The 27,206-nt window shown below is 36.4% G+C and overlaps 1 protein-coding gene across 3 annotated transcripts in view; it reads right to left on the bottom strand.

The window, feature by feature from the left end:
- LOC107852273 (protein PAT1 homolog) overlaps positions 1–8,689 on the bottom strand; it is a 25,092-nt gene extending 16,403 nt beyond the window's left edge. The window contains exons 1-4 of one of the 3 annotated variants that reach the window (XM_016697337.2): positions 8,281–8,689; positions 7,423–7,565; positions 6,186–6,242; positions 5,129–5,192 (exon numbers count right to left, since the gene is read on the bottom strand). In XM_016697337.2, the coding sequence (XP_016552823.1) occupies positions 5,129–5,192; positions 6,186–6,242; positions 7,423–7,565; positions 8,281–8,344 (328 nt within the window). In that variant the 5' untranslated portion in view covers positions 8,345–8,689. Of the gene's footprint in view, positions 1–5,128; positions 5,193–6,185; positions 6,244–7,422; positions 7,569–8,280 lie in introns of those variants that run through there. The other 2 variants (XM_016697336.2, XM_047408431.1) reach the window with 2 other exon arrangements.
- Between the last annotated feature and the right edge of the window lie 18,517 nt (positions 8,690–27,206).

A 27,206-nucleotide genomic window follows, 5' to 3' on the forward strand; every position in this document is an offset into this window, starting at 1 on the left:
CTTGTTATGATACCTTGTTTCATGCTTTATTACGAATCTGTTTACTTTTCTCTGTTTACTATTACTTGTGGGTGTCGTATTTATGTTATGCCATCTTGTTCCATGCTTTACTATGAATTTGTTTAGTATTCCGTGTCTCGAGCCGGGGGTCTATCGGAAACAGCCTTTCTACTTCTTTAGAGGTAGAAGTATGGACTGTGTACATCTTACCCTCCCCAAACTTCACTATGTAGGAATACACTGGGTTTGTTGTTGTTGTTGTATAATGAACACAAAAATATAAGTAAGAAACAACTTATTTTTCTAGAAAATGTTTTTCCTCCATATCGAACAAATCCTAAAAAAAAAAGTATTTTCCAAGGTGAAAATTATTTTTCTAAAATGTATTTTACTCTTTAGCTAAACACTAAAATATATTCTCTAAAAAGTATTTTTTCATTCACCAACCAAACAATAGAAAACATTTTCTGAAAAATATTTTCCACTCACCAACCAAACATAAGAAAACAAATAAGAAACCAACTTGTTTTCTAGGAAAACATTTTCCTTCATACCAAACACACCCTAATTGTTAATGCACATTATATTGAGATAATTGATAATCGTATATGTATAGTGTGTATGCACCGCAGGAGGGCTTGGGAGAGGAGGTGAAAGCGAGTTTTTAGGAGGCTTTGGACGAGGTGGTGAGAAGCGTGCCTAGCTCGAAAAAAATTGTCATCGCAGGGGACTTCAATGGGCACATTGGGGTTTTTCCGGGAGGTTATGATGAGGTGCATGGAGGGTTTGGTTTCGACGACAGAAATGGTGAGAGGGTTGCTTTATTGGATTTTGAGAGGGCTTTTGGACTGGTGGTTGTGAATTCGAGCTTCCCGAAGAAGGAGGATCACCTTATTACTTTTCGAAGCGCATCAGCCAAGGCTCAGATTGATTTTCTGCTGCTTAGGAAAGGGGATAGGGTTCTTTGTAAGGATTGTAAAGTCATTCTGAGTGAACATCTTTCGACTCAGCACAGGCTTCTGTGATGGACTTGTTTTTGTTTATCAAGAAGAGCAAAAAGAGTAGGGCGAGCAAAAAGAGTAGGGCTGGAGAGGGGCGACCTAGAATTAAGTGGGGTAGCTTAACGCCAGTTAGTGCACTGGAGTTAAGGGAGAAGGTGGCGGGAATGGGGGGTGTGGGAGTGTAGGGGGACGTGAATGTCATGTGGGATAAGGCGACCAGCTGCATCCGGGAGACGGCTAGAGAGGTGTTGGGGGGTTTCGAGGGGTCGAGCAGGACGACATAAGGGGGACTAGTGGTGGAATGAAGGAGTTAAGAAGAAAGTGGAGATTAAAAAGGGGGCGTATGGTAAGTTGATTGAGAGTAAAGATCAAGAGGAGAAGCGGATGAATAGAGAGGTGTACAAAGTTGCAAGGGAAGAAACTAAGTTAGCGGTTACAGCTGCTAAGACAGCAGCGTTTGAGAGGAGAAATGGGGGTAAAATAGGTTGTATGGGCTTGCTAAGGTTAGGGAGAGGAAGGGGCGTGACCTCGATCAAGTGACGTGCATTAAGGGGGAGGACGGTAGAGTTTTGGTGGAAGATGGTCACATTAAGAAAAGATGGCAGGAGTATTTTCATAGACTTTTAAATGAGGAAGGGAACAGAGGCATTGTGTTAGGGGAGTTGAAGCGCTCGGAGGAGAGCCGTGATTTCGGTTACTATAGATGTTTTAAGGTAGAGGAGGTCAAAGAGGCTATTCGTAGGATGCAGAGAAGTAGGGCGACGGGGCCTAATGAGATTCCGGTAGATTTTTGGAAGTATGCTGATGGGGCAGGCTTAAGGTGGTTGATTGATTTGTTCAACGCTATCTTCAAGACTGTGAGAATGCCTGAGGCTTGGAGATGGAGTACGATGATTCCATTATATAAAAACGAGGGTGACGTTCAGAGTTGCAACAACTATAAGGGTATTAAGTTGTTGAGTCACACTATGAAGATTTAGGAGAGGGTGGTTGAGCAGAGACTGAGGAGGGTAGTGTCCATTTCGGAGAATCAGTTTGGTTTTATGCCTGGTCGCTCGACGACAGAGGCAATCCACCTGGTGAGAAGATTGGTGGAACAGTATAGGGAAAGGAAGAGGGATTTGCACATGGTGTTCATCGATCTGGAGAAGGCGTACGACAAAGTCCCTAGGGAGGTCCTTTGGAGATGCTTAGAGGTGAGAGAAGTTCCGCTGGCGTACATCAGAGCTATTAAGGACATGTACGATGGAGGAAAGACTCGGGTGAGGACGACTGGAGGAGACTCGGGGCACTTTTCGGTCGAGACAAGTTTGCATCAGGGATAGACTCTTAGCCCGTTCCTTTTTGGGTTGGTGATGAACGTGTTGACGCAAAGTATTCAAGGTGAGGTGCTGTGGTGTATGTTATTTGCGAATGATGTAGTGTTGATTGATGAATTGATAAGACGCGAGGGGGTGAATGAGAAATTGGAGGTTTGGAGGCAAACCCTGGAATCTAAAGGGTTCAGGTTGAGTAGGTCCAAGACGGAGTATTTGGAATGGCAAGTTTAGTGACTCGAGTCAGGAGGACGGTGTGGTGGTGAGGTTGGATTCTCAGAATGTCTGTAAGAAGGATAGTTTTAAATATTTGGGGTCTATGATTCAGGGAAATGGCGAGATTGATGAGGATATCTCTAAACGTATTGGAGCAGGTTGGATGAAGTGGAGGCTCGCCTCGGGAGTGTTGTGTGATAAGAAGGTGCCCCTTAAGCTTAAAGGCAAATTCTACAGAGTGGCAGTCCGTCCGACCATGACGTATGGAGCGAAGTGTTGGCCAGTCAAGAACTCTCATATTCAAAGATTTAAAGTGGCGGAAATGAGAATGTTTTGTTGTATGTGTGGCCTTACTAGAGGGGATAAAGCTAGGAATGAGGTTATCCGGGGGAAGGTGGGAGTGGCCTCGGTGGAGGACAAGATGCGAGAAGGAAGGTTGAGATGGATTGGGCATGTGATGAGGAGGGGCACGGATGCCCCAGTTCGGAGGTGTGAGAGACTAGCTTTGGATGGTTTCAGGAGGAGTAGAGGTAGGCCAAAGAAATATTGGAGGGAGGTGATTAGGCATGACATGGAGCTGCTTCAAATTACTAAGGACATGACCCTAGACAGGAAGGTGTAGAAGGCGCGGATTAGGGTAGAAGGCTAGTGTGGGTGTGTAGGTTGTGGCTAGGTGTTAGGAGAGTTTGGGTGTGGTGGGTGTAATAGGTCTGTGAGTGCATGTTACTATTACATGGGTATCCATTTTCTGTTCCCCTATTCCATATTGTTCATATTCCTCTTATTTCCTATTTCTCTGATACTTAGGGTTATTATTTCTTATCTCTTATCTCTATTATGCTATACATCCTGTTTCATGTCTCATTACGACCTTGGTATATTATTCCAGACCTCACTTTGTGGAAATATACTGGGTCTAGTGTTGTAATTGATAACAGTATAGCCTTCTATGAACATTTGTCACTTGTGCTTTGAAAATTTATCTTTCAACCTTTAGTAGTTTCATAATTCAAGGTATAAGGTAATTTACTCACCGTTCATATGATATTTTTGGTATCGTTGCTGGTAGTTTTTACATATTAATTGTTGTCTCTTAAAGTGGTCGAGATCTGAATCCATCATTTTGATTTGTTTTCTCAAGTGAAAGTGTTAGATTCTTCTCATAAATTTACCATTGTTACTTGAATTTTGAGAAGGCTTTAGAACCTCGCGTTCTAGGAAATTCTTAGATAGTTCCTTCAAATTCCCCCCTGTATTTTTTTTCTTGCACTTTAGATTCTTTTATATTATGCTTCCGCACATCTAATACTCAAACTCTAAAATTGGGATCTCCCTAACCTCGCACTGATGAGGTGATTAAATAGGACATGGCACATCTTTAGCCTACTGAGGACATGACCATATATAACAAAGTAAGAAGATCGAGAATTAGGGTGAGAAGAGTAGTGGGCAGCCGAGTGTTGTCATACTTTTATGTGGGATACGCGAGGGGTCAATCCCTTCTTTTGGTCTTCTCTTTATTGAGTAGTATTATTTCGTATTAGCGTAGTATCGTATTCTTCAATTCTCACTACAACATGTTGCTTCATTTGCGGTGCTTGTCTTGCTATTTTGTCGTCATTATTTTCCTGTCTATCTTGTTTTGTCTACGCTTCTTTTGAGCCAAGGGTCTATCGAAAACAGTCTCTCTATCCCGTAAAGGTAGAGATAAGGTTTGTGTACATCCTAATTCCTACCCTCCCAATCCACTTGTGGGATTACACTGGGTAAGTTGTTGTTGCATCAAAAACAAGAAATATTTCAAAATAGAAATTTTTCTTATAGAATTTTATATTAATTTATAGAAGATCAACATGTAACATATTGCTTTGGATTATATGTAATACTCCCTCCGTCCCATTTTATATATCGCCATTTGACCGGGCACAGAGTTTAAGAAATAAGGGAAGACTTGGTAATGTTTACCAAATTGCCCTTTATCAAAAAATGTGCTACTAACTTTTTTTAATTAAGTGGGACTAATAAGGGTAAAAGTGGAATTGCGTCTTTAAATAATTACCAAATGGGACTAATAAGGGTAAAAGTGGAATTGCGTCTTTAAATAATTACCAAATAAGGAAAGGTGACATTCTTTTTGGGACGGACCAAAAAGGAAATGATGACACATAAAATGGACGGAGGGAGTAACAATTATCACGATGGATTTTATGTGCACTGCACGTAAAATATAGACTACTGGAACTGAAAAGCTTGCATCCCTAAATCACAAAGCAAAACCCCAATAGATACTTATACAGAATATCAATAATTAACAAAGTGAGATAATGTCTATGAACCTCTTAAGACCATCTGCCAAATTAGGCTAAAGTCGAACAAATGTGAATATTCTTATGCATATCACTGTTTCTGACTACTTAGCGCATCTATTTCTTTTGTGAAGGCTCCAAGGATAAAAGACCCAACCAAAATATGCCCAGAAAGAAATAGGAATAGCATGACCTGTGGGCATTGCTTTCAAATTTATACAGATTCTATAATAAGAAAATTGAATATACTCCAGAACTAATTCAAAAGATATCCATACAGTATACTTACTCTCTCTGTATCCCCTGTCACCAATAAATCTTGGCTTTATGGCGCCGCCATCATCCTTGTTGAACTGTGGAAGAAGGTGGTCAAGTAAGATACTAATAATAAGCAATACTACAGCTTGTAGGAGTTGAGATGAAAAGCTACCATGACATCATAAACTTCCAGCAGATGTCAAGAAAACATAGTCAACATAACATACTTTCGTGAAACCCCCCACTCTTGTTTTACCAGCAATGAGGAAGTCATAGCAGTGGAAGTGCACTATAAGACGCTGTTAATTTTTCTTCTTTTTGATCAAGTAAAAGTGCACTACAAGCTGCTGTGGTAGAAAATTCTTAGGGAGAAAATTCTAAAATGAACAGGAATCCTAATATGAGAAAAGACAAAACGGTGCACAGTACCAACTCTCAAAAACACAACTTATCAAACACCAAATTGAATGCACTGATTGTAAGGAATTGATCAGAGGGTTATAAAGGTTATGTGCATCAGCTTTTTTTCTTTTGCCCCCTCGATTTTTATAAAGCTGCATGAGAGACAATGAGAATGCAATCAACTACTAGCTGGGAATGATGGGCACATCTCAAGTTAAAAATGGATGTCCAAAGAGAAAGGAACTCAAAAGTAGTTTCCCTTAGGAAAGGAGAAGGATGAACTGGAGTACTAACATTTTGAGAAAAATCTAACACTGATTGGTGTTGTATGGACAAGACAGTCCAGTAAAAATTTTCATCCTTAAATATCTCAAACTTAAAAGAAAAATGATCTTGTTCTGTACTATAGACTTGCAGTAGACACAGGGATCCAGCACTACAGACTTGCAGAAATCATTGCTACATGGGAAAAAGATTGTAAGGTCCTATCAGAAGGCAATGTAGACCAAAGGAAGCACTAACAATCCTGTAAAGCTCAGGGTACATAAACTAGAAAGGATCTAAACTTGGAAAAAACATGGAAACAATGGAAGCTAAGTAATCTCAGTTATTCCTCACAAAGCTACAACACAATATTAATAAAAAAAATGATTTGCATTGCACCAACACACTTTAGAAAGAATTACCTTGGAAAATGTGCCACTAAGGTCATCGATCTCAGATAAAGATCCAAGAGCTTCACCCTACAAGTGAGAACTTGTTTAGAGGCAAAGGTTCACAAATTTAGCACTGAACTACAAAAAAGTAAAAGTTCGAGCAAAGTGCACACATTTAACACAGAGGAACAAATCCATGATTTTGAAATGACCAGGTATACATAACAACGTAGCAAATATGCAAGACCAAAACATTGTTATCCGCTTCAATTTCTCATCAAACAAGCCTGGACCATTTCAAAGTCAGTAATAACCACCTTCTTCCCTACACCAATATACTCAAAAAGAAAATGATTACCACAATCAACTTATCAAAAAACGAAGGGGAAAAAAACTAACACAACCAAATTAGTGATCAATATCCCAGTAACTCATCCCTAATATCTTCAAAACTAACTATTTTGACTGCTAAACAGAAAAAAATGTAACGACACCAAAAATACCAGTATCTTACATCAAAGCCAAACTAGTTAAAACTGGAACTACAAAATGACACAACAAAAATTTATTTTTATGCATAAAGATCTCCGATGAACTACTTAAAAGGAAAAAAAATATGCTAAACCAGCTTTTCTGGAGGAGGGCGTAAACATGATTGGAAATATGATCTAAAACCATAAATACCATTTAAACTACGCATGCAAACCTTAAGAGAATTACTCCCTCATGTTTGGTAGCTAAACAATTAATGCTTATCTAAATGAATTCAGACAAGGAAATTAGCTTCAGAGATAATCAAAGATTGGTAGCTAAACAACAAATGCTTATCTAAATGAATTCAGACCTGGAATTAGCTTCTTCACATAAGAGCAAAAACAAGCCTAAGACAAGAGGATATGCCAGAAAAACTCCTAAAACGAATCCAACCAATGAATGCAAAGGTGAGAGGGAGGAAAAGCAAACCTAAGAGTCCATCATACGTATAAGAAGCTTACACAAAATAGACATTCCAATTAGGAGTAGTAAAAATAAAGCAGCATCTAGAAACAAGCTATTAAGCCAAATCAGAAGGAAATTGAAGGTATGTATACAAAGTTGTTTTGATATTTGATTCACTGCCTGTCCCCAACGTAAAAAAAATTAAAAAAAGGAATCTAAAAACATAATGCATGGCCAAAAGTTAAAGCAACCTCTTCTTGGCCTAATTAAATATGATTAAAAAAGGAATCTAAAAACATAAATGCAAATGGCCAAAAGCTAAAGCAACCTCTTCTTGGCCTAATTGATACTCTTCATCATCAAACGCAGCCGGAGGAAGACCATCCTCTTCATCTTCCAACCCACCTAGTTCAACTTCTTCAACAACATCATTACCAAAGAATGCGTATTGTGAAGCATCAAATTTTTCTACTGCTGCGTCCAAAAGGGAAGTCAAGCTTTATAAATCAATCATTAACACTAGCATGAAAATTCACCATAAACAATTTCCTTTTGACACAGAACTAATGCAGCGTGACAAAGCAAGACATGGACCTCATATTATCCGCATTGTCATAAAAAAGAAAAGACTAACAACAGTGTTATCAAGTATTACACTTGTAGGTTCTTGTCTTCTTTCTTGTACTTCAGATGTCGTATTATTTTGTTGTGGTGCTGCTCTTTTATTATCTGTTATTTTTATTACTATCTATTGATTCTTGTACTTCCATCACTATTTGTTGTTTTTTATTGAACCGAGGGTCTATCGGAACAGTGTTGTTGTTCATGGGATTACACTGGGTTCGTTGTTGTTGTTGTACTAACAACAGGGTTAGCCATTTTAACACCAAGAGAGTAAAACAATTTTCAAAATTTAACTAACAACGAGTGTGGCATTGCAGCAATGAAGCACGTACTGGATTGATCCTGTTCAGTGAATAGTGGAGGTGCACTTAGGGTGGCCAACACCACCATTTTCAAAAAATAAAAAAAATTCAACCGAAGTTTGTTTGACCTCTTTAATGTTGAGTCCAGAAACTTCTTTCATTGATAAGAGCAATCAAAGTTCGCAAAAATAAAACAAAGATCTAACAAATTAAATTTAAATGACAAAAATTAACAAAGGGTCAAGTATAAAATGGATAACCTGCAGGTCGGTTGTCACCAAATTCCATAAATCCCCTACTCCCACCGCCTTCAAATTTGTCCATATATAAAAAAAAATAATCTGGCAATTTTTTCTAGTAACCGAACAATAAATTAAAGGGAAAAACAACTGAAATCTATCTAGAGAAGCACCAAAAACTATTAATTAAAAAGGAAAGTATTAAGGGGTATTTGATCTATTTGGAGGAATTGAAATCTGAAAAAGTCAAAGATAAAATTTAGAGAGAGAAATGGAGAAACCCTAGAAATTTAATGAGCTCTAGGGTTCTAAGGATGGGGAAATTCATTGGTAGAAAGAGGAAGAAAGGACAGAAATTTCTGTTACAGATTTTTAGGTGAAAACGGTGTGACCCATGTGGGCTTGGGGGTTGGGGATAACAAAGGGGTAACACTTTTGCCTTTTGTTTTTATTTTCAGGAATATTATACGAGTGTCAAAACTTTTCTTATTGATTATTATGATTTAATTTTATTAGATATTTTATAGTAGAAACTTAAATATTATTTATAACCTACAATCTATATCTATAATCTATAATTTATAATCTATATCTATAATTTATATAATAAATTAAAAGTGTTTGAACTTTTTATCCTTCATTAAAATTTCCGTAATAGACAAAATCTTCTTTTCACCTTTTTTTTCCCAATTTATAATTTGTAATCTAATTATCTTTATAAAATTAAATCCTAAAATATATGGGATCAGGACTTTAATATATGATAAGACATTCTAAATTAGGAGTACTGAAAATTGTTTTTTTTATTTGGTAGCATTACTAATTACCATAATTAGAATTGAAAATAAAGTTTGTTTTATATGGAAAACGTCATTTACTATTTTTCTTAAATATTTGTCAGTTAATTATTTAACTAATTATTTATTTGATAGCATAATAATTACCATAATTAGAGTTGTAAATAAATACAAACTTGGTATGACATTCCATGTCAAAGCACACCACCATTATTAAACCCTCTTCCATATCACAAAAAACGAGATAGATTAATTAAGGGTCGCATAATTGGCAGAGTAAATAAATAATGAAAACTTTGCTTTTGCTAAAGTCTACAAATTTTGTTATGCTTGTTTCGAAGTCTAGAGAATCTAGGTGGGGCTTCTAACCCAACAGACTCAATTATATGGAGTACAAAACTATGAAGAGATTGTGGCTCTTCTGACAGACCTCGGTGGAAAATAAAAAGAATGAGTTTGTAGTTAGGATAAGTTGGATCAGTGTTTCAATATCTTCGTTAAATTTTGTTTTAGTCTTACTTTTTGAATACTACATGTCAAGAGTTGATACACTATATTATCCTACTGTTTAGTTATTAAAAAACCCTGACAGATTGAATTATTAATGGGTTTAATCGATCAAAGCTATATAGTTTGGGTATTATGACTTAATCTCTTAAATCATTTTCGAAATTTATAGTTTATGAAAATCTATTGATTTTTTTTGCTTCTTTTGAATATGTAACTAATGAGTTGTTTTGTTTTTTTGATCAAATTATCAATTTTATTTTTAGTGCTTTGCTCATACATAGAAGCACCATGAATTCTTGATCGACTATCACTTTATCCTATATTTAGGTACCCGCTAAATATTTTTATGTCGTCTTGCAACATGTTTTTTCCTTAGTGGTTTTGTCTTGCCTAAGCACTATAATACATGCTAGAAGATTATGTGATTATCAAGGTCTGTTTTGAGAGTTGGAAACTTTTTTTCATGTAGGAGTTTTTATTTAAGAATGCTAAAAGTTAGTTCTAGAAAATAATGGTTAGATTGGTTATGTTGTATGGAACGGACATGATGCAATTTCAGTTTAGCAAGGACATGACCCTAGATAGAAGGTTATGAAGAAATTAGATTAAGGCATAAAGTTAGATAGTTAAAACCTAAAGCAAGATAAATGTAGGCTAAAGAATTGGAGAAATCGAAGCAAATTAAGGAATAAAAATGAGTTGAAAGGAATACACAGAAACTGTGTTAACGAGTTGAAAGGAATGCACAGAAACTATGTAACGAACAAGCTTCGAAAACATCGTCCGAAACTACAACAAAATAATACAATAGTAATAACACCTGTAAATTACAACAAAATAATACAATAGTGATCACAAAGCTTGAGTTTTGCTGAAAATAATTCTTGTGTGAGCAAAAAATTTTGACCCCAAGGAATAACTTAAATGAAAGCAAAGAAAATGTATATATATATACACACGTTGAATTCTATTATGTTGTAAAAACTAGTGAAGAAGTTGAAGGTTAAAAAATTAAGCATCCACCAATCTAGACATGCAATTAAATCAAGTTAGATGAGCATCAAACATAGTTTTTCAACAACTAAATGGGTTTCTTCTCTAGTTTAACGTGCATCTCAATATTTATAGAAGTATTTCCTTAATAGAGTCTTATTTTAGGAGTTATTTTCTAATTGATCAGTACAAAAAAAAATGTTAATTGATTTTCTTTCCATATATTTAAGGCAGTGTTTTGGATGGCGAAAGGCGACAAGGCCCAGCCTCGTCACGCGGCGAGGCGACAGCCTTTTGAATGTGCGGCGACACTTAATATAAAAATATTAAAATAATAAATAAATGATCAAAATTTCAATTAGTATATTACTATCATACTATGTTAATGTTATATAAGTTATTAAAAAAAACTACATAATAAGGCTACAACTTACTGGTTACTGTTACAGTAACAGTGTAAGTCTGGAAGATAAGTAAGGTTGTAACTTATAACATATTACAGAATACAGTGGAAGGAAAATAGAAGAAGAAGAGAAAAAGAGGAAGAAGAAAAAAACAGCACCAAAATACAAGTCCAATCGCTGGATTAAGAAGAAGAAGAAAGAACAAAAAAATAGAAATCAGTAGTTCACTGCTTATCGGAGTAGCGAGAGTCGTCAGAGTACATTGTCAATCCCTAAAATCGAACTTGTGAGATAAATGGTAGCAGCGGCAGTCACCAATTAGTAAGTTGTAGAGCCAGAATGGGTAAATAAGTCCTAAAATTAGCTTATATACATAAAACCCTAATTTTTTTAAAAAAATAAAAGGCAATGTCATTGTCGCCATATCTCCTCACCTTGCCATGTCGACTTTCTTGCAAATGCGATGCCTTTTGATTGTCGCAGCGCCACAACGTGAAGAGGTGACCAGGCCTCACCTCGCCATTCGCCATTGGTAACGTGGCGAACGCCTTTTACAACACTAATTTTAGGAGTCCCATATATTTTAGGAATCTAGTTAATATATAAAAATAATTAAATAATAAATTAAAAAATAGTGAAAAGCTAGTTTTGTCTAATGAAAGATCTTTTAATGAAGGATAAAAAATTCAAATCACTTTTCTAAGGGTCTTCACACTTTTAATAGAGTTTTATTTTAGCAGTATTTTTCTATCATATTTTAGGAGTATTTTTCTAATTGATCAGTACAAAGAAAAATATTAATTGATTCTCCTTCCATATGTTAGAAGTCCCATATATTTTAGGAATTTAGTTAATATAATAAAAATAATTAAATAATAAATTAAAGAAAATAGTGAAAAAACAGTTTTGTCTAAATGAGGATTTTTAATGAAGGATAAAAAGTTTAAATCACTTTTTTAAGGGTCTTCACACTTTTAATAGATTATAGATATCGATATTGATTATAGATTATTATTTTCTATAAATTTCTATTACAAAATTATTTTACCATTTCCAAGCTCCTCGCTATTAAATCAATACTCGTACAGTCGTACTTGACTTGGATTTTTTTGGGTGCAAAGAATATATTTTGCTAGTGATCAACACACTTATTTAAGTATTAATTAAATATTATACATTTATGTGTATTAAATTGTAATAGCCCAAATAAGCATGTGCTGGAAATATCAATAACCAGATTTTTTTTAGCAATGTTTGTAATATAAACAACATCAATAAACATGTATAGGCTACACAAGTCACCTTTAGCTCGTTAGATATCCAATAGTTGTCTAAATTTTTGGATGCAAAAGAATGTATTTTGCTAGTTGCCGACACATCAGTTAATAAACAATTAAATATTGTACATTTATGTGTCTGGAATTGTAATGATCAAAATTAGCACACATTAAAATGATCAATAACCAATTATACAGGAGAAATGCTTGTAATATAAGTGATGTGTGGCTTACGATGACACATTTTGCATCTTTAATCATGAATAATTGCAAGTTTTCAAGCAGTTGTTAGTATTTTTAATGTGTTTTGTGTTTACTTTCAGTAAATAAGTTCAATGACACAAAAGAGAGAAAATTGTGCTATAAAATAAAAGGGTGACTACTCTTTTGATAGACCGTCAGTGTCTTGACGAGTCGTCACACCTCCCGTCAAGCTGAAGCAGAATGGATGGGAAACTGAAGGTGGGTGACGGCCCAACTGACGGGTCGTTGGGGCCTCGACAGACTGTCACCCCTGCTCGTTGCTCGAAAATAGATCCACTCAAAAATTCAAGGCAAGTAACGATCCAGTTGACAGACCGTCAAGTCCTCGAAGGATTATCACCTTAACCATCAATGTTAAGAAGAAAGTGATCTAAAGTTGTATTTGGTAACGAGTCAAGCGATGAATTGTCACCTTGCCGATAATCTGTCAGACGACTTGCCAAGGGTGAAGCGGTATCGCATATTTGAATTTTAAATTCTCATTTTATTGGCATCTTCTATACTTGGATATTTTGTAATGCATATTCTCTCTGGAGAAGCAACTTTCATGGGGCTAAAACACAAGATTTTCTATTATAGATTGGAATTCTTAATTTCCACTTTGTAAACTTTACTCTAAAGATTATGAAATTTATTTGTTTAATCTCTTTTCATGTCATAAGTGGCTAAAAACTCTATAACTAGGGTTGTGGGATCCTTGGTGGGATATTACTTTTAGGGTTCATGTATTGTTGAATTTGTATTAATCTTGTGATTATATTGCCAATTCATTTGATTTAATGGATTTCTAACAGTTGAAAATATAAGAACAAGCATAAGTTTAACTTACTTGAAGAAAGAGGTTAATATCAGGAATAGGTTTTAGTAACAAGAATCCAGAGTTTCTAACCTTTGAATAAAGAGGTTAATATCAGGAATAGGTTTTAGTAACAAGAATTCAGAGTTTCTAACCTTTGAATAAAGATTGATGCTTGAACGAGATTAATCTCTTGAGGATTAAATTGAATTAGAATCTTATCACTTTAAATTTGAGAGAATTAAAGTGAAAATCATCTGCATAGGCTGGAAAACACTTGGATGAAAAGTTGAAATCAATTGCATTATAATTGCATATGTTGTTACAAACTCATATTTTACGTGACCCGGAAGTGATGGAATACCAAGGTAAACACAGTTTTAGTTTGTTTTCTCTCCATTGATTTTGTTGCAAGATTAATTGTTACAGTTTAACAAAAGTAAAATTACTCACCGTTCAATGCAAAACCCCGTATTCCTTGAAAATTATCAACTAATCACCATTTAAACTACATACAACTCAGTTAACACCTTATTACCCGTGGGATTCAACCCCAACCTCTGTTGGATTATATATTTGACAATGACCGCTTTCACTTTTTTAAAAGAGAGTTGTAGTTTGGACGTATCAAGTTTTGGCGCCGTTGTTGGGGAATACAATTGTTAATTAAGTTTATGTGTGTTATATAACTTCTAGTCTCATTTTCTAATTTTTTTTATTTGTTGTTTTTGTATTCGTAGGCTATAATTGTGCATGACAAGTACTCGCCATTCTGGTGAACCACTATTGACTTACGATCCTAAACTTAATAGAATATTGAGAAGAAATATGGAAGCATGATAAGAAGTAGAAAGATCGGTTGTACTTATCACCGCCTAATTGAACTAGTAGAACATAGACGCACCCAGTCGTGTGCAAAAGGATCTAGGTAATGATAAGTTAGTTGATCTTATAAATGGGCAATGTGTTAATAATATTGCCCCGACATATCAAAATTAATAAGCATGAAACATTGGACTCCAACAACCTACAATTAATTTTGCATTGGATGATGAAGATAATGCTAATTTAGATGAGGCTAGTGCTACTGGAGCAATTGTGTTACCCTCACTAGATCCTGGGGTTACCCCTGCTAGCTCCTAGTGTGAATTTTAATATCACCAACATGATGATATAGTTGTTGAACCTGAAGAGGTTGTTGATGTGCTATGGATTCATAGCACTTTCGATGCTTAAAATGATTAAAATATGCAAATTACTTAGGTTGTTTTGTTAGATATGATGTGTTTTTGTTATGTTTTTGGAAGAAACTAGGTTTTGGATGCTAAACTGAAGAAAAGGATGAAACTAAAGTTTTGGGCTACTTACCTGGGAACCTACGAACTATAGGTACTACCTACTGGGCGTAGGTGCTAATATAAGTGTCAAAAGTTGGAAGTCCAGAGGCTTAGAAGTGCAGAAAAGAAGACTACCACTTACGTAGGGCACCTACGATTTGTAGGTGACAGAGTAGGTTTCAGAAGATCATAGTCCAGAGAGTTCAGAAGCTGCTGGAGGAGAGAGGGAACCTATGTAGGACCCCACCTACGATCTGTAGATGGCCACCGACTCAGTTTTCCTTTTTCATTTGGGATTTTATTTTTAGGGTTTTCTTATATTCTATAAATACTCTTTTGACATGTTTTAGTTAGTTTACATATTCCATATACTTAAAGACATATATTGGATTCCAGGATTCGAATTTTGATCTTGGGATTACTTTGTTCTTGATTTTGATTGATAATTCAGTTACAAACTTTGGGTTTTATTCATTGATTATTGTGGTATTGTTTGAATATCTTCTGATACGCCCAAATTACACCTCTCTTACGAGAGAGTAAGCAGTCGCTGTCAAATATATAACCCAACTAGGTTGTGGTTGAATCCCACAGGGAATATGGTGTTAATTTAAGTTATTCGTGATTTAATCGACTAATAGTTAACAACTTCCTATGAATGGGGGTTTTCAGAGATTAAACAAAAGTTATTGTTCACTTTGTTTTAACATCTTGCAACTAATATTTCAATGTTTCAAACTAATTTTATGGAAAACCAGAGTTGTGTTCACTATGAGTATTGACACTTGATTTACACTAGTTATAGCTCAAGATTCTTATGACATGTAGGAACAACAGATTATCATTATCAAAGCACTATCTAAATGTCTTTCGACCTATTTAGATATTACATTACCTAATTCTTTCGAACTTAGGAAAATCCGTATACTTAGCCAGATCTTATCTCAAGTTAATTAACCTTGCTACAACGTTAATCATTAGATGGAAGTTTAATGCTTCCAAATCCTCATTGATAATTCACTTCCTATTAAATTGATTTCTTACTTCAAGCAAACCAATGATTAGGTCTAATCTATTATTTGCAGCCAATAGACAACATGCACAACAGAAGGATTATCAAGGAGTTCCTAATGCTTTGAGAATCTTGATTCAACTAATGAATTTACAAGACAAGCTCATAGATCCCACAACTCGGGTTAAGAGAATTAGCTCCTCATAATATAAAAAGAAATAACATATGTTGAATTCATAATTCAATGATAGTTAATTTACAAACGATGAAGATATATGATTGTTCTTCCTTCTCAAACACAAGAGAATTCTCAAAACCACAATAAGAATCCCAAAACTTAATTCAAAAATTCAGAGAAAAATATCCAAAAACGATTGTTTCCACTAAGTTCAAGATCCTTCTGAAAACCTAAAACTTTATCTTAAATACTTAAGCTAGTTTTGGATTTAAATTTCAAATCACAGAAAATTCACTCCATAGCTGACGACATAGGCTGATGGCTTATCAGGGAGTTGACGACTTATCAGACCAAGTCATCAGCTTCTCTTTCAAAATCCATGTTCTCCGCTTACAGCTGACTATCTGGGGTGATGGCTTATTAAGAAGTTGATGGCTTATCAGGTCAAGTCGTCAACTCTTCACTTTAGTTCTCACATACTGTTTTTAGCTGTCGACTTCTTCTGACGCCTTATCACCAAGTTGATGACTTATCAGCCAAGTCGTCAATTACAAGCCTCCTATCTACTTCTTCAAAATTTGTCTTTCTTGACATAGTTGTCGTAGGTTTTCATTCATCTTGACTTACCTGCAATATCACAGAGAATATAATCAAAAACGACAAAAATTACTTAAGAACTTACAAATATTCCGAGTTAAAAGCCTTAAATGTGCTAGCACAAAGCTCGCACATCAACACCCTTAACTTAAAATACTTTCTTGTCCTCAAGCAACTAACATAGTATTATACTACGATGCTTAACCAAGAGAATGCAAGGTACCTATGACAGTCAATCTTCAACTTTTGCTCAAAACACATTACCTTCTCCAAGTTCAATCACTTTAAACCCAACCATGTGTATTAATGAAGAACAACAATGTGACATAAGGGAATCAAGATATGACATCACATTAGCAAAAAACACCCACACATAAATACAAGTTACACTTCCCAAATAAGTAAGCAGCTAGCAATATAACCCATGTGCCCTTACAACAAAGAAGTCTCTCCTCACTCATATATGAAATCAAGTATGTCAATGTGGGGATGACCAAGAGACACTCACTCTCAGAAAAAAGTTCCAATCAATGTATGTCAAATACCATAAGCTTGTCCTTATTTTCATTACCTAAGTTTTTAGACAGTTAAGTTAGGATCACTATAGGACTTGTCTTCATCTTGTAACGTAGGCTTGGGGATGATATGATACGTAAGGATATTTAAAGTGACTAAGCCTCCTTGGCACTACACTATTTTGGGGTCTCACTTATTAACCATTTGTAAAGCACTTACTAACCTTATTCCTCCCTTTCTTTATTAAAGCATATTCAGGTTGGGAGTGGTTTTTTAGTCTTTCATTTTCTTTTTTTCACAATTTTTTTTTCTTTTCCTACTACACCCAGTCTTACTTTCTTTTCTCTTATTTTACCCTTCTTCATATTCATTTTACATCACGCACCCCTATGATATCCACCCTCAACTTAGACGATTTGCCTAAGTTAAAATGCATAATGTCCAAGGAGGACCAGGGCCAAAACAAGTTCATTGTGATACAAATAGGAAGGTGATAAGTCTAACAAGAAAAATAGGCGTACAGGCTCAAAATTAGGATCAAGGGATATCATTCACACATGGAAGGTTATTTACGCTAAAAGTGTACTAATATAAAAAATGGCCTATGATCCTTTCCTAACCACTATCCTATAACCTAGGTAAGACTAACTGAACAAGTTCTGGATTTAATACACAAAAAAAAACTTGGTAGTATCCCACACATATAGAGCATAAAGGTACATCACATGTTACTACCTATCCAGTTCATGCAATTGTTAGCATTGATTATCATGTCCCTAATACTAATGCCATAAAAAGAATCACAATAGTCTCATATAGATACATATCACACAGTTGCAAAATACACAATTGGAGAGGTATTTATCATTTATCCCAAAAATCAATAAAAAATATGTCAACCGCTCTAGATACTTATTTTTCTCCCAGTTAACCATAAAATATCACGAAACAAAATATAATACGCAAACACAACAATAACCTTAAACATTATGGTTAACTAAATACCACTCAAGGGTAAAGAACATAGACAATATACCCTTTAGGTTACAAGTACCCCACATCCCCATAGATAAGATCATGCATTGTCCTCAATGCACAAAATAAAACTAAATAACAAAGGTGAGGGGATACCCGCAATGCTTCAAGCGCGTGAATCATGAACCGTTGACTCTGCCACTGCATCATCAGCAAGAGCAATCACATCAATAGCATCAAGTTATGCTGACGCATCTACCACAGTGGTTGAAGAAGTGAAAAACTCCCCAATATTCTCACCAATAGTCAATGGAGGCCTACTAGCTGAGGCTCCCACAACTCTCACTCTTAATGCTTCTTCCACTGGCTCACCCTCCGCTTTTGATATTCGCATAGCTTTTTTAAGCTCTTTTTTATCTGCCTTTCTCTATGCTTTCTTCTCCGCTCTTCTTCATTTATCATTATCAATTCTTTTTTTTTTTATATTTTTTGTCGTTGTTTTCTTTCCTTTTTTTTCACTAGTTTTCAGTGATGTGAAACAGTGGATCTTTATCTTCGGATTCTTCAGCAATAGGGTCTGAAGATATCATAATTTGGTGGTGCTGTAATGCCACAATATTAGCTTTCACCTTGTCCAAAGTTGCTTTGAAAACTGCAAGGTCTGGGATCTATATCTCACTAAATCTTGCATTAAGTCGGTTCTCCAACTCATCAACACGTCTATGTAAATTTTGGAATGGTTCAATTGCCACCTTAATTCTTTTATCCACGGTAGATTCAAATTGAGTAGCAAACAACTTCAACTATGCATCGAACCTCTTTCCTTGCTTCACTATCTTCTTGAAATTAAGAGAAGTAAAAACATACTCCGACACCGGTGGTGCAACTATGGGATTTTCTTTTCTCTCAGGAACTAAAGTTGCCCATACAGAAGATGTTAGTTATACAGCTTCGAGAACTGACACCTCCACATTTTGCGTTGAACCATTATCAGTGCAACTATTTATACTACATCAGTCCTGAATGGTTCATTTTCAATTTTAACTTCTTTGCCCAAAGCTAGCATAGGCTGATTCTCATCATAGTTGATGGGATTATGAGTTTTTCGTGCATTAATCTCTTGATGAAAGCCTGTAATCTTAGGTACATGACCAACCTCACACAACTTCATAACCAAATAAGAAAAGAGGTATGCAGTGTTGGATCTTATTGCCCGAATCTTTATTTCATTCGCAATAATTTTCCCAAAGTTCAAGGGAAAGTTGGACATTAAACTTGCCACCAAAACTGCTTTATCTTCTCTTATAATGTTGTCTCCAGCTATTGGCATTAATCTAGATCATACAACGCCCCACCAAAATCTTGCCTCCTAAGTCATTGAGGCCTTAAAGATCCTTGCACTTGCATTTTTCAACCATTTTGGCTTTCCCTCAGCTATAATCTTTGCCAACCAAGGGCGTTGCTTTGCCCCTTCCTGTATCCTATAGTAGAGTTTTGGAGAAGGGATCGGAGGGATAAAGTTTGGGCCATGGAGAAATCTGTTGATAGTGTTGTTCGATAAATCCACCATTACTCCCCTCACTGGAATCTTATTTATGTTGGGCAGGTCCACAACTTTCTCTTCTTTCTTACACATATTCTCCAGTGTAGTGTATCCTGGTAGTTTGCGTAAAACTCCCGGACTAGTGTTGGGCAGAATGATTCACCTCCCTTTGTAGTCCATGCCAAATCATAGTCTTTAAATGCCTTCTCCATCTAGGATTACCTGTTAGCCCAGCAGTGATGTTCCTAATCTCTTCACATATCGTCCTCTTAAAACTTCTTTGTTTTATTCTTATCATTCCATCATGGTATATTCTATTTGCTCCGGGAACCTGCCATTTGACACTTTCTTGGACACCAGGATTCTTGCATTTTATCATATCTCCCCTTATATGAGGGTTTTCACTAGTTGGATGCTTAGAAGAAGGGTATTCTGGTGAAGGATCCTCAGAATTTGGCTACTCTGATGAAGCCCGCTCAGATGGAGAGGAGTTATCTTCCTCAGACTCAACTTCTTCAACTACCTCTTCCTCAGGTTGTAGAAGAGGTTCAACTATCTTTAGATTCTGCCTTATTTTGTGTCTCTGGAGATGTGGCTCTTTTTTTTCACTCTCAAACTCATTGAAGAGTTTATAAGTCAAGTTCTCCTTAGTTACCTTCTCAGCTACTTTCTTTGCTTTTCCTTTAGGAGGCATGATTAATTCTCTCAGTCGACTCAAGTTGCAGACTTACCTTATAAGATTTTCTGAGTTGCTCAGGGAAGAACAGGTGAGCTTGACTGATTTCTCAGAGAAGGAGAAGGAGATTTTTCACACCTTTTTCACTTGGTTTTGAGAAGAAAAAGAGAAAGTTGAATATTGGCTTTTGAAAGGAAGACCGACGGGAAAGGTGAAGTGATTGCACCTACGTAGCCTATTTTTTTGTTTTCTATAATTATCTAATAAGTAATAAATGAAAACCAATTAAAGTTAATAAATACTAATAATGAAAAGAAAATACACTAAAGAAAAATAGAATGGGGCAAGGTTATTTTTGGGAATTCGAAAAGACTAAGGCTGATGAGTTTGGGTTGGGTCGGACTTCCTTACTTGGGCCTAAACTTAAGTGATGACTTATCACATGTCTGATAGCCCGTCACTTGCGTTGTCATCTTAAGGCAAAATGTTGACTAATTTTTACTCTTCTGATGACCAAGTGTGACGACTTATCACATATGTGATAGTTGATCATCCTTGGTCGTCAGCTTTATCTAGATTGCATCCCATTTTTTATTCAATTGACGGCCTCATGTGATAGCTTATCATGAGGGTGACGAATTATCAGCTATGGTTTTCACCCTTATCCAGAATGGTGCCTATTTTTACTTGAGCTGACGACATCAAGTAATGCGTCGTCAGCTTGCTGATAACCCATCCACTCTGGTCGTCGATTCTATTTTACTGACAACATCGATTTCACCTTTATCCCTGCACACCTAAACAACTCATTACGAACACAAACTTTAAACCAAACATACTTACAACATAACAATTTGGGTTGCCTCCCAATAGCTCCTGATTTACTGTCGCGACATGACTTGGTTATCTTGACTACTCAGACTTCATCGAGATACACAGTGGATAATAGCTTTGCATCATCTGTTGGACCAACATAGATCTTAACTCTTTGCCCATTAAATTTGAACAAACTTTCATCTTTACCTTCAAGTTCCACCACACCTGATGGAAAAACTTGACTTACTTTGAACGACCCCGACCATCTTGATTTCAATTTGCCCAGAAAGAGCTTAAGTCGAGAGTTCAACAATAACACCTAATCACCAGCTTGAAAATCTCTCTTTTCTATCCTTTGGTAATGGCAATTCTTCATCCTTTCTTTATACAGGTCAGCTCTTTCATATGCCTCGAGACAGAATTCATCCATTTTATTTAATTGTCCCAACCTTAACTAAGCTTCTTCTTTCCAATTCATGTTCAGTCATTTAAGATCCCTCAAAGCCTTATGCTCTAGTTCAACCGAAAGGTGACATATTTTTCCATAGACCAACTGATATGGTTACATTCCAATAGGTGTCTTGAAAGCAATTCGATATGCCCACAAGGCATCATCGAGCTTTCGAGACCAATCTTTTCTACTCCCATTCACCGTCTTAGCGAAGATTGCTTTTATTCCTTGATTCGAAACTTCCACTTACCCACTAGTTTGTGGGTGATATAGAGTAGCCACGTTATGCTGCTTTACATCGTATTTCAACAAAGCAGCCCAAAATATTTTGGTACAAAAGTGATATCCCTCATCGCTAATGATAGATCTCGGCACTCCAAAATAGGAGAAAATATTTTTTTTTTTAGAAAAGACACCACTCTTTTGCCTTTATTATCAGCCAAGATTACTACTTCAACCCATTTGGACATATAGTCCACAGCTACCAAGATATATTTTAGTCTATAGGATCTCCTAAACGGCCCCATAAAATCAATACCCCAGACGTCAAATAGTTTAACTTCCAACATCTTTGTCATGGGCATCTCTTGATTCTTTGATATTGACACTTGTCTCTGGCACTGGTCATATTTTCTCATGAACTCATATGCATCCTTGAATAGGGTTGGCCAATAATAGCCACTCTGCAACACCTTTCTTGCAATACGATCACCTGCATGGTGACCTCTGACCGGAGAAGTGTGATAAGCTTCCAGAATACTCAACATGTCCACCTCCGAGATACATCGCCTAATAACGCTATCCATACACCACCAAAATAAATATGACTCATACCATAAGTAGTGTGTAACATCATGAAGAAACTTCTTTCTTTGGTGAAAAGAAAGATTCTCTAGGATAATCTCACTTACCATGTAATTTGCAAAGTCCGTGTACCAAGGTACTCGTTTAAGCACAACAACCAGGATTTTCTCATCCAGTAATGCATTATCGATTTCGAGCTCATCCTTGACTGCTTGATCTTCCTCAAGTCTAGATAGGTGATCTGCAACTTGATTTTTGCTTTCTTTTCAATCTTTGACTTCAATGTCAAACTCTTGAAGAAGCAACATCCATTTGATTAGCCTTGGCTTTGCATCTTTCTTTGCCATCAAATAACTCAAAGAGACATGGTCTGTATGCACTACCACTTTAGTCCCCCAATAAGTAAGCATGGAACTTCTCAAATGTATAGACTACCGCGAGAAGTTCCTGCTCAGTCACAGTGTAATTCTTCTGAGCCCCATTCAATGCCTTGATCATATAGTAAATGGAGTGAAACAACTTGTCTTTCTTTTGGACAAGCACATCCCCAAGCACCACTCCACTTGCATCACACATGATTTCAAACAACATCGACCAATCCGATGTAATAATGATTGGGGCAAAAACTAATTTCTCCTTAAGATATTTAAATGCCTTATTGCAATCATCATTAAAAGTGAACTTGACTTTCTTCTCTAGTATCTTACAAAGTAGATTTGCACTTTTAGAGAAGTCCTTTATAAATCGACGATAGAACCCTGCATGACTAAGGAAACTTCGCGCTCCCTTTATTGAAATAGGGGGTGGTAGTTTCTCAATAACTTTGATCTTGGGCCAGCGACTTTAATTCCCTTAGCTAAAATTTTATGACCAAGGACAATGCCCTCCTTCACCATGAAGTGGCATTTCTCTCAATTCAACACTAAGTTAAACTCCTCACATCTTTGCAATGCTCTACTCAAATTTCTCAGACATAGCTCAAAAGAATCGCATACCACTGAAAAGTCATCCATAAATACTTCCGAGGTATCCTCGACCATATTGGAAAAGATAGACATCATGCACCACTAAAAAGTGGTGGGTGCATTACGCAAACCAAACAATATCCGTTTGAAAGCAAAAGTACCATACGGGCAAGTGAATATCGTCTTCTCCTAATTTTCTAGAGCAATAAAAATCTGTTTGTAGCCTGAATACCCGTCCAAGAAGCAATACCAACCTCTTCCCGCCAACCTATCAAGCACTTGATCCATGAACGACATCGGGAAGTGGTCCTTCAGAATCCATGAGTTGAGATTACAATAGTCCATGCAAACTCTCCACCCTGTCATAGGATTGAGTGGAATCAGCTCATTTTTTTTATTTTCTACTACAGTCATGCCCCTTTTTTTGGGCACACATTGGACGGGGCTTACCCATACTTTCAGAAATAGGGTCTACAACTCCTGGATTAAGACATTTAATAATCTCCTTCTTAACCACTTCTTGCATCAGTGGGTTAAGGCGGTGTTGGTGCTTAATGGTTGGTGTGCAATCTTCCTTAAGCTGAATCTTATGAGTGCAAATACCGGGAGGAATACTAATGATATCGGCAATAGTCCAAACTATAACCCTTTTATATCTTCTAAGCACAGAGATAAGTGCCTCAACCTAGTGCTCAACCAAATCATCAGCAATAATCACAGGTAAAGTGTTTCTACTATCTAAAAACACAGACCGCAAATGTCCTGGCAACTTCTTTAACTCCAACGCCGGTGGCTCTTCGATAGATAGCTTAGCTGGTGATGTTGGCCGATTTTCCAGATCTAGGTTTAACTTCTTGGAAGAATATAAATAGGATCCTATTCCCATCAAAGCACACACTATTTCTTCGTACTCCTCGGTACCTTAACCATCAAAATTCATCAAAACTGCAGCCAGAGTTTCCACAACAAGTTTTTCCTCGATTGGAACCTCTTGCTTGTCTTCATAATAAATATTAATAATAGAGAATACACTCATCTCCTTGGATTACTTCATAGACTGGCACACATCAAAGTGGACTACCTCATCATTAACCCTGATCAGTAGCTTATAAGCTCTCAAATTAATAAGCATACTTCTGGTTGCGAGAAAAGGTCTACCCAAGATTATTGGTACCTTAAAATCCACCTTGCAATCCAGAATAACAAAATCTATCAAAAATATAAAGCTGGCCATCTTTACTAGCACATCATACAATATCCCTACTGGCCACTTCACTGACCTGTTCGCCATTACCAATCATATATTTATGGGTGTAGAATCCCCTAAATCCAACCTCTTATAAATAATAAGAGACATAAAGTTAATACTCACTCCGAGATTGCATAAGGCCTTAGCAAAATTAAGCGACCTAATAGTACAAGGAATGGTGAACGCTCATGGATTGGCTTTCTTTTGTACCAAAGATCTTGTTAATACAGTGCCACAATAGTGAAAATTATCCACCGGTTCATAGCTAAATATTCTCTTCTTTGTTATAAGGTCCTTCATAAACTTAGCGTAGCCGGGCATCTGCTCTAGTATCTCCACAAAAGGCATATTCACTGTTAGCTGCTTTAGCATTGCCATAAATTTTCTAAACTTTGTGTCATCAATCTTCTTTTTCAATCGATGGGGGAAGGCGGAAGGTGGTTTTAGGAGAGTAGTAACCACTACCTTCTTCTCTTTTCCCTTTTTTTCTAGCTCATCAACCTGCTGATGGTTAGATGTACTTGTATTTCCGTCCAGCTTCTCCGACTCCACTGGAAAGGTTTTATCATCTTCTACATCTTCTTCAATTACATCATTAATCACAACTTTGCCCATAGAAGGGCTAGGTAATACTTTACCACTCCGAGTGGTAATTGATATGCAAGAACTATTATTCTAAGGATTTTGCATTGTATCGCTCGGCAATGTACTTCCCTTTCTTTGATTAAATGCTATCGAGAGTTGGCTTATCTGCTGCTCTAACTGTTTGATAGAATTTTAGTGCAAATTTACTAGTTGGCTTATGGAAGATAAGTTACTCTTCATCGTCGTCACCTCGGCATTGGTCGTTTCAACTACCTTTAATAGTTTCTCCATCATGTCCTCCATGGACATTTTTCTTGAACTAGTGGCAGCATTATCATGGCTTCTAGGAGGTACATACAGTCTACTCCTATCACTTTTGTTCTTCCAACTCCCTTGGTCCCTATCTTTGTAACCAACTCTGTTGTAATAGTTCTGACCTTGATTCCCTTGGCTGTTGCCTTGGAAACCCCTGAATTATTTAGATAGTTAGCCTCTTCCTCAGAATCAGAATCATCTCTACTTTGTGACCCAACAACTTTCACTTTCTCAGTCTTCCCAGATAATAAATGTTTTGTATGTAGATCCATCTGGGTTTTCATGTGTGCCATACTTGGTTATTTTCCTCATCTTTTCGATGTTGCTTCGCAGACATACCACTAGACATAGTAAAGTTTGTTACCATAGAATCCCTGGTATGCCAAGCTCTACTTGTCTTAGTCAACCACTCCAACATATCTGCAGCCTCAGTGAACGTAAGCTCCATGAATGCTCCTCCTGCAGCATTTATACAGTTGATTTGGTGATGAAGTTTAGGGCTCTATAGAATGTCTCCATCAAATGTTCATCGGTCATCTTATAGTTGGTGCACTGTGTCAGCTTCTTCTTGAATCAAAGCCAAGTTTTGTGCAGTGCCTCATTTGGTAATTGTCTGAAATTGCTAATCTCGACCCTCAACTGTAACATCCCAGAGGGCGGAAAGAACCTTTCTAGGAAAGATTCTTTTAATTGACTCCAGTTTGTTATTGAATCAATAGCTAATTCATTCAGCCACAGAGTTTCCTCTCCAGACAGAGACAATGGGAATAGATACAAATGGATTGCATTCTACCCAACTCTAGGATTGTCAAAAGATTTATAGATGTTGATAAAATTCACCAAATACATATTTGGGTCATCCCCTGGAAGTCTACCAAATAACCCTTTCAGCTTTATCAGTTGTATCATAGTGCTAGTGATGTTCAACTTCACACCTGGTGCTAGTGGTGGTGGAATAATTGCTCCTGTAGCACCAGCTTCATCCAAGTTAGCATCATCTTTATCATCAAATGTGAACTGCACAGCGAGTTGATGGTTCGTTCTTTCTCTAATAGGCTGATTCTTTTTCACTGGTGCAACTACATTCCCAGCACGCCTCCTGTTTCTAGGCTCAATCATATCATCACCTCCCAGGTCATTATCAACCGCATTAGGTACCCGACCTGGGTTATTAGCATTTCGCTGATTAAGTTGCGCATTAGCCAAAACGGCTAATCTCTTAGCTTCTTGTTGGTCAACCATTCTACCAATCAAATGAGGTTCCGGATTAAAAGGTAATAGGGATTCCCCTGATCTTCTGGTTCATGGCATATACAACAAAGAACCTATAAAAATCAAAAATAACAAATAAATATATAATTTAGAAAACTATAACTATGAGTCAATTATCACAAATATACTCAATTGACGACCTTATTCCCCGACAATGGCGCTAAAATTAGATACGCCCAAATTACACCTCTCTTATGAGAGAGTAAGCGGTCGTCGTAAAATATATAACCCAACTAGGTTGGGGTCAAATCCCATAAGGAATATGGTGTTAATTTAAGTTATTCATGATTGAATCGACTAATAGTTAACAACTTCCTATGAATGGGGGTTTTCAGAGATTAAACAAAAATTTTAGTTCACTTTGTTTTAACAGCTTGCAACTAATATTTCAATGTTTCAAATTAATGTTATAGAAAACCAAAGTTGTGTTAACTATGAGTATTGGCACTTGATTTGCACTAGTTATAGCTCAAGATTTTGATGACATGTAGGAACAACAAATTATCATTATCAAAGTACTATCTAAATGTCTTTCGACCTATTTATATATTAGATTACCTAATTCTTTTGAACTTAGGAAAATTCGCATACTTAGCCAGATCTTATCTTAAGTTA

Source organism: Capsicum annuum, chromosome 3, assembly GCF_002878395.1.
Source record: "Capsicum annuum cultivar UCD-10X-F1 chromosome 3, UCD10Xv1.1, whole genome shotgun sequence".
NCBI lineage: Eukaryota > Viridiplantae > Streptophyta > Magnoliopsida > Solanales > Solanaceae > Capsicum > Capsicum annuum.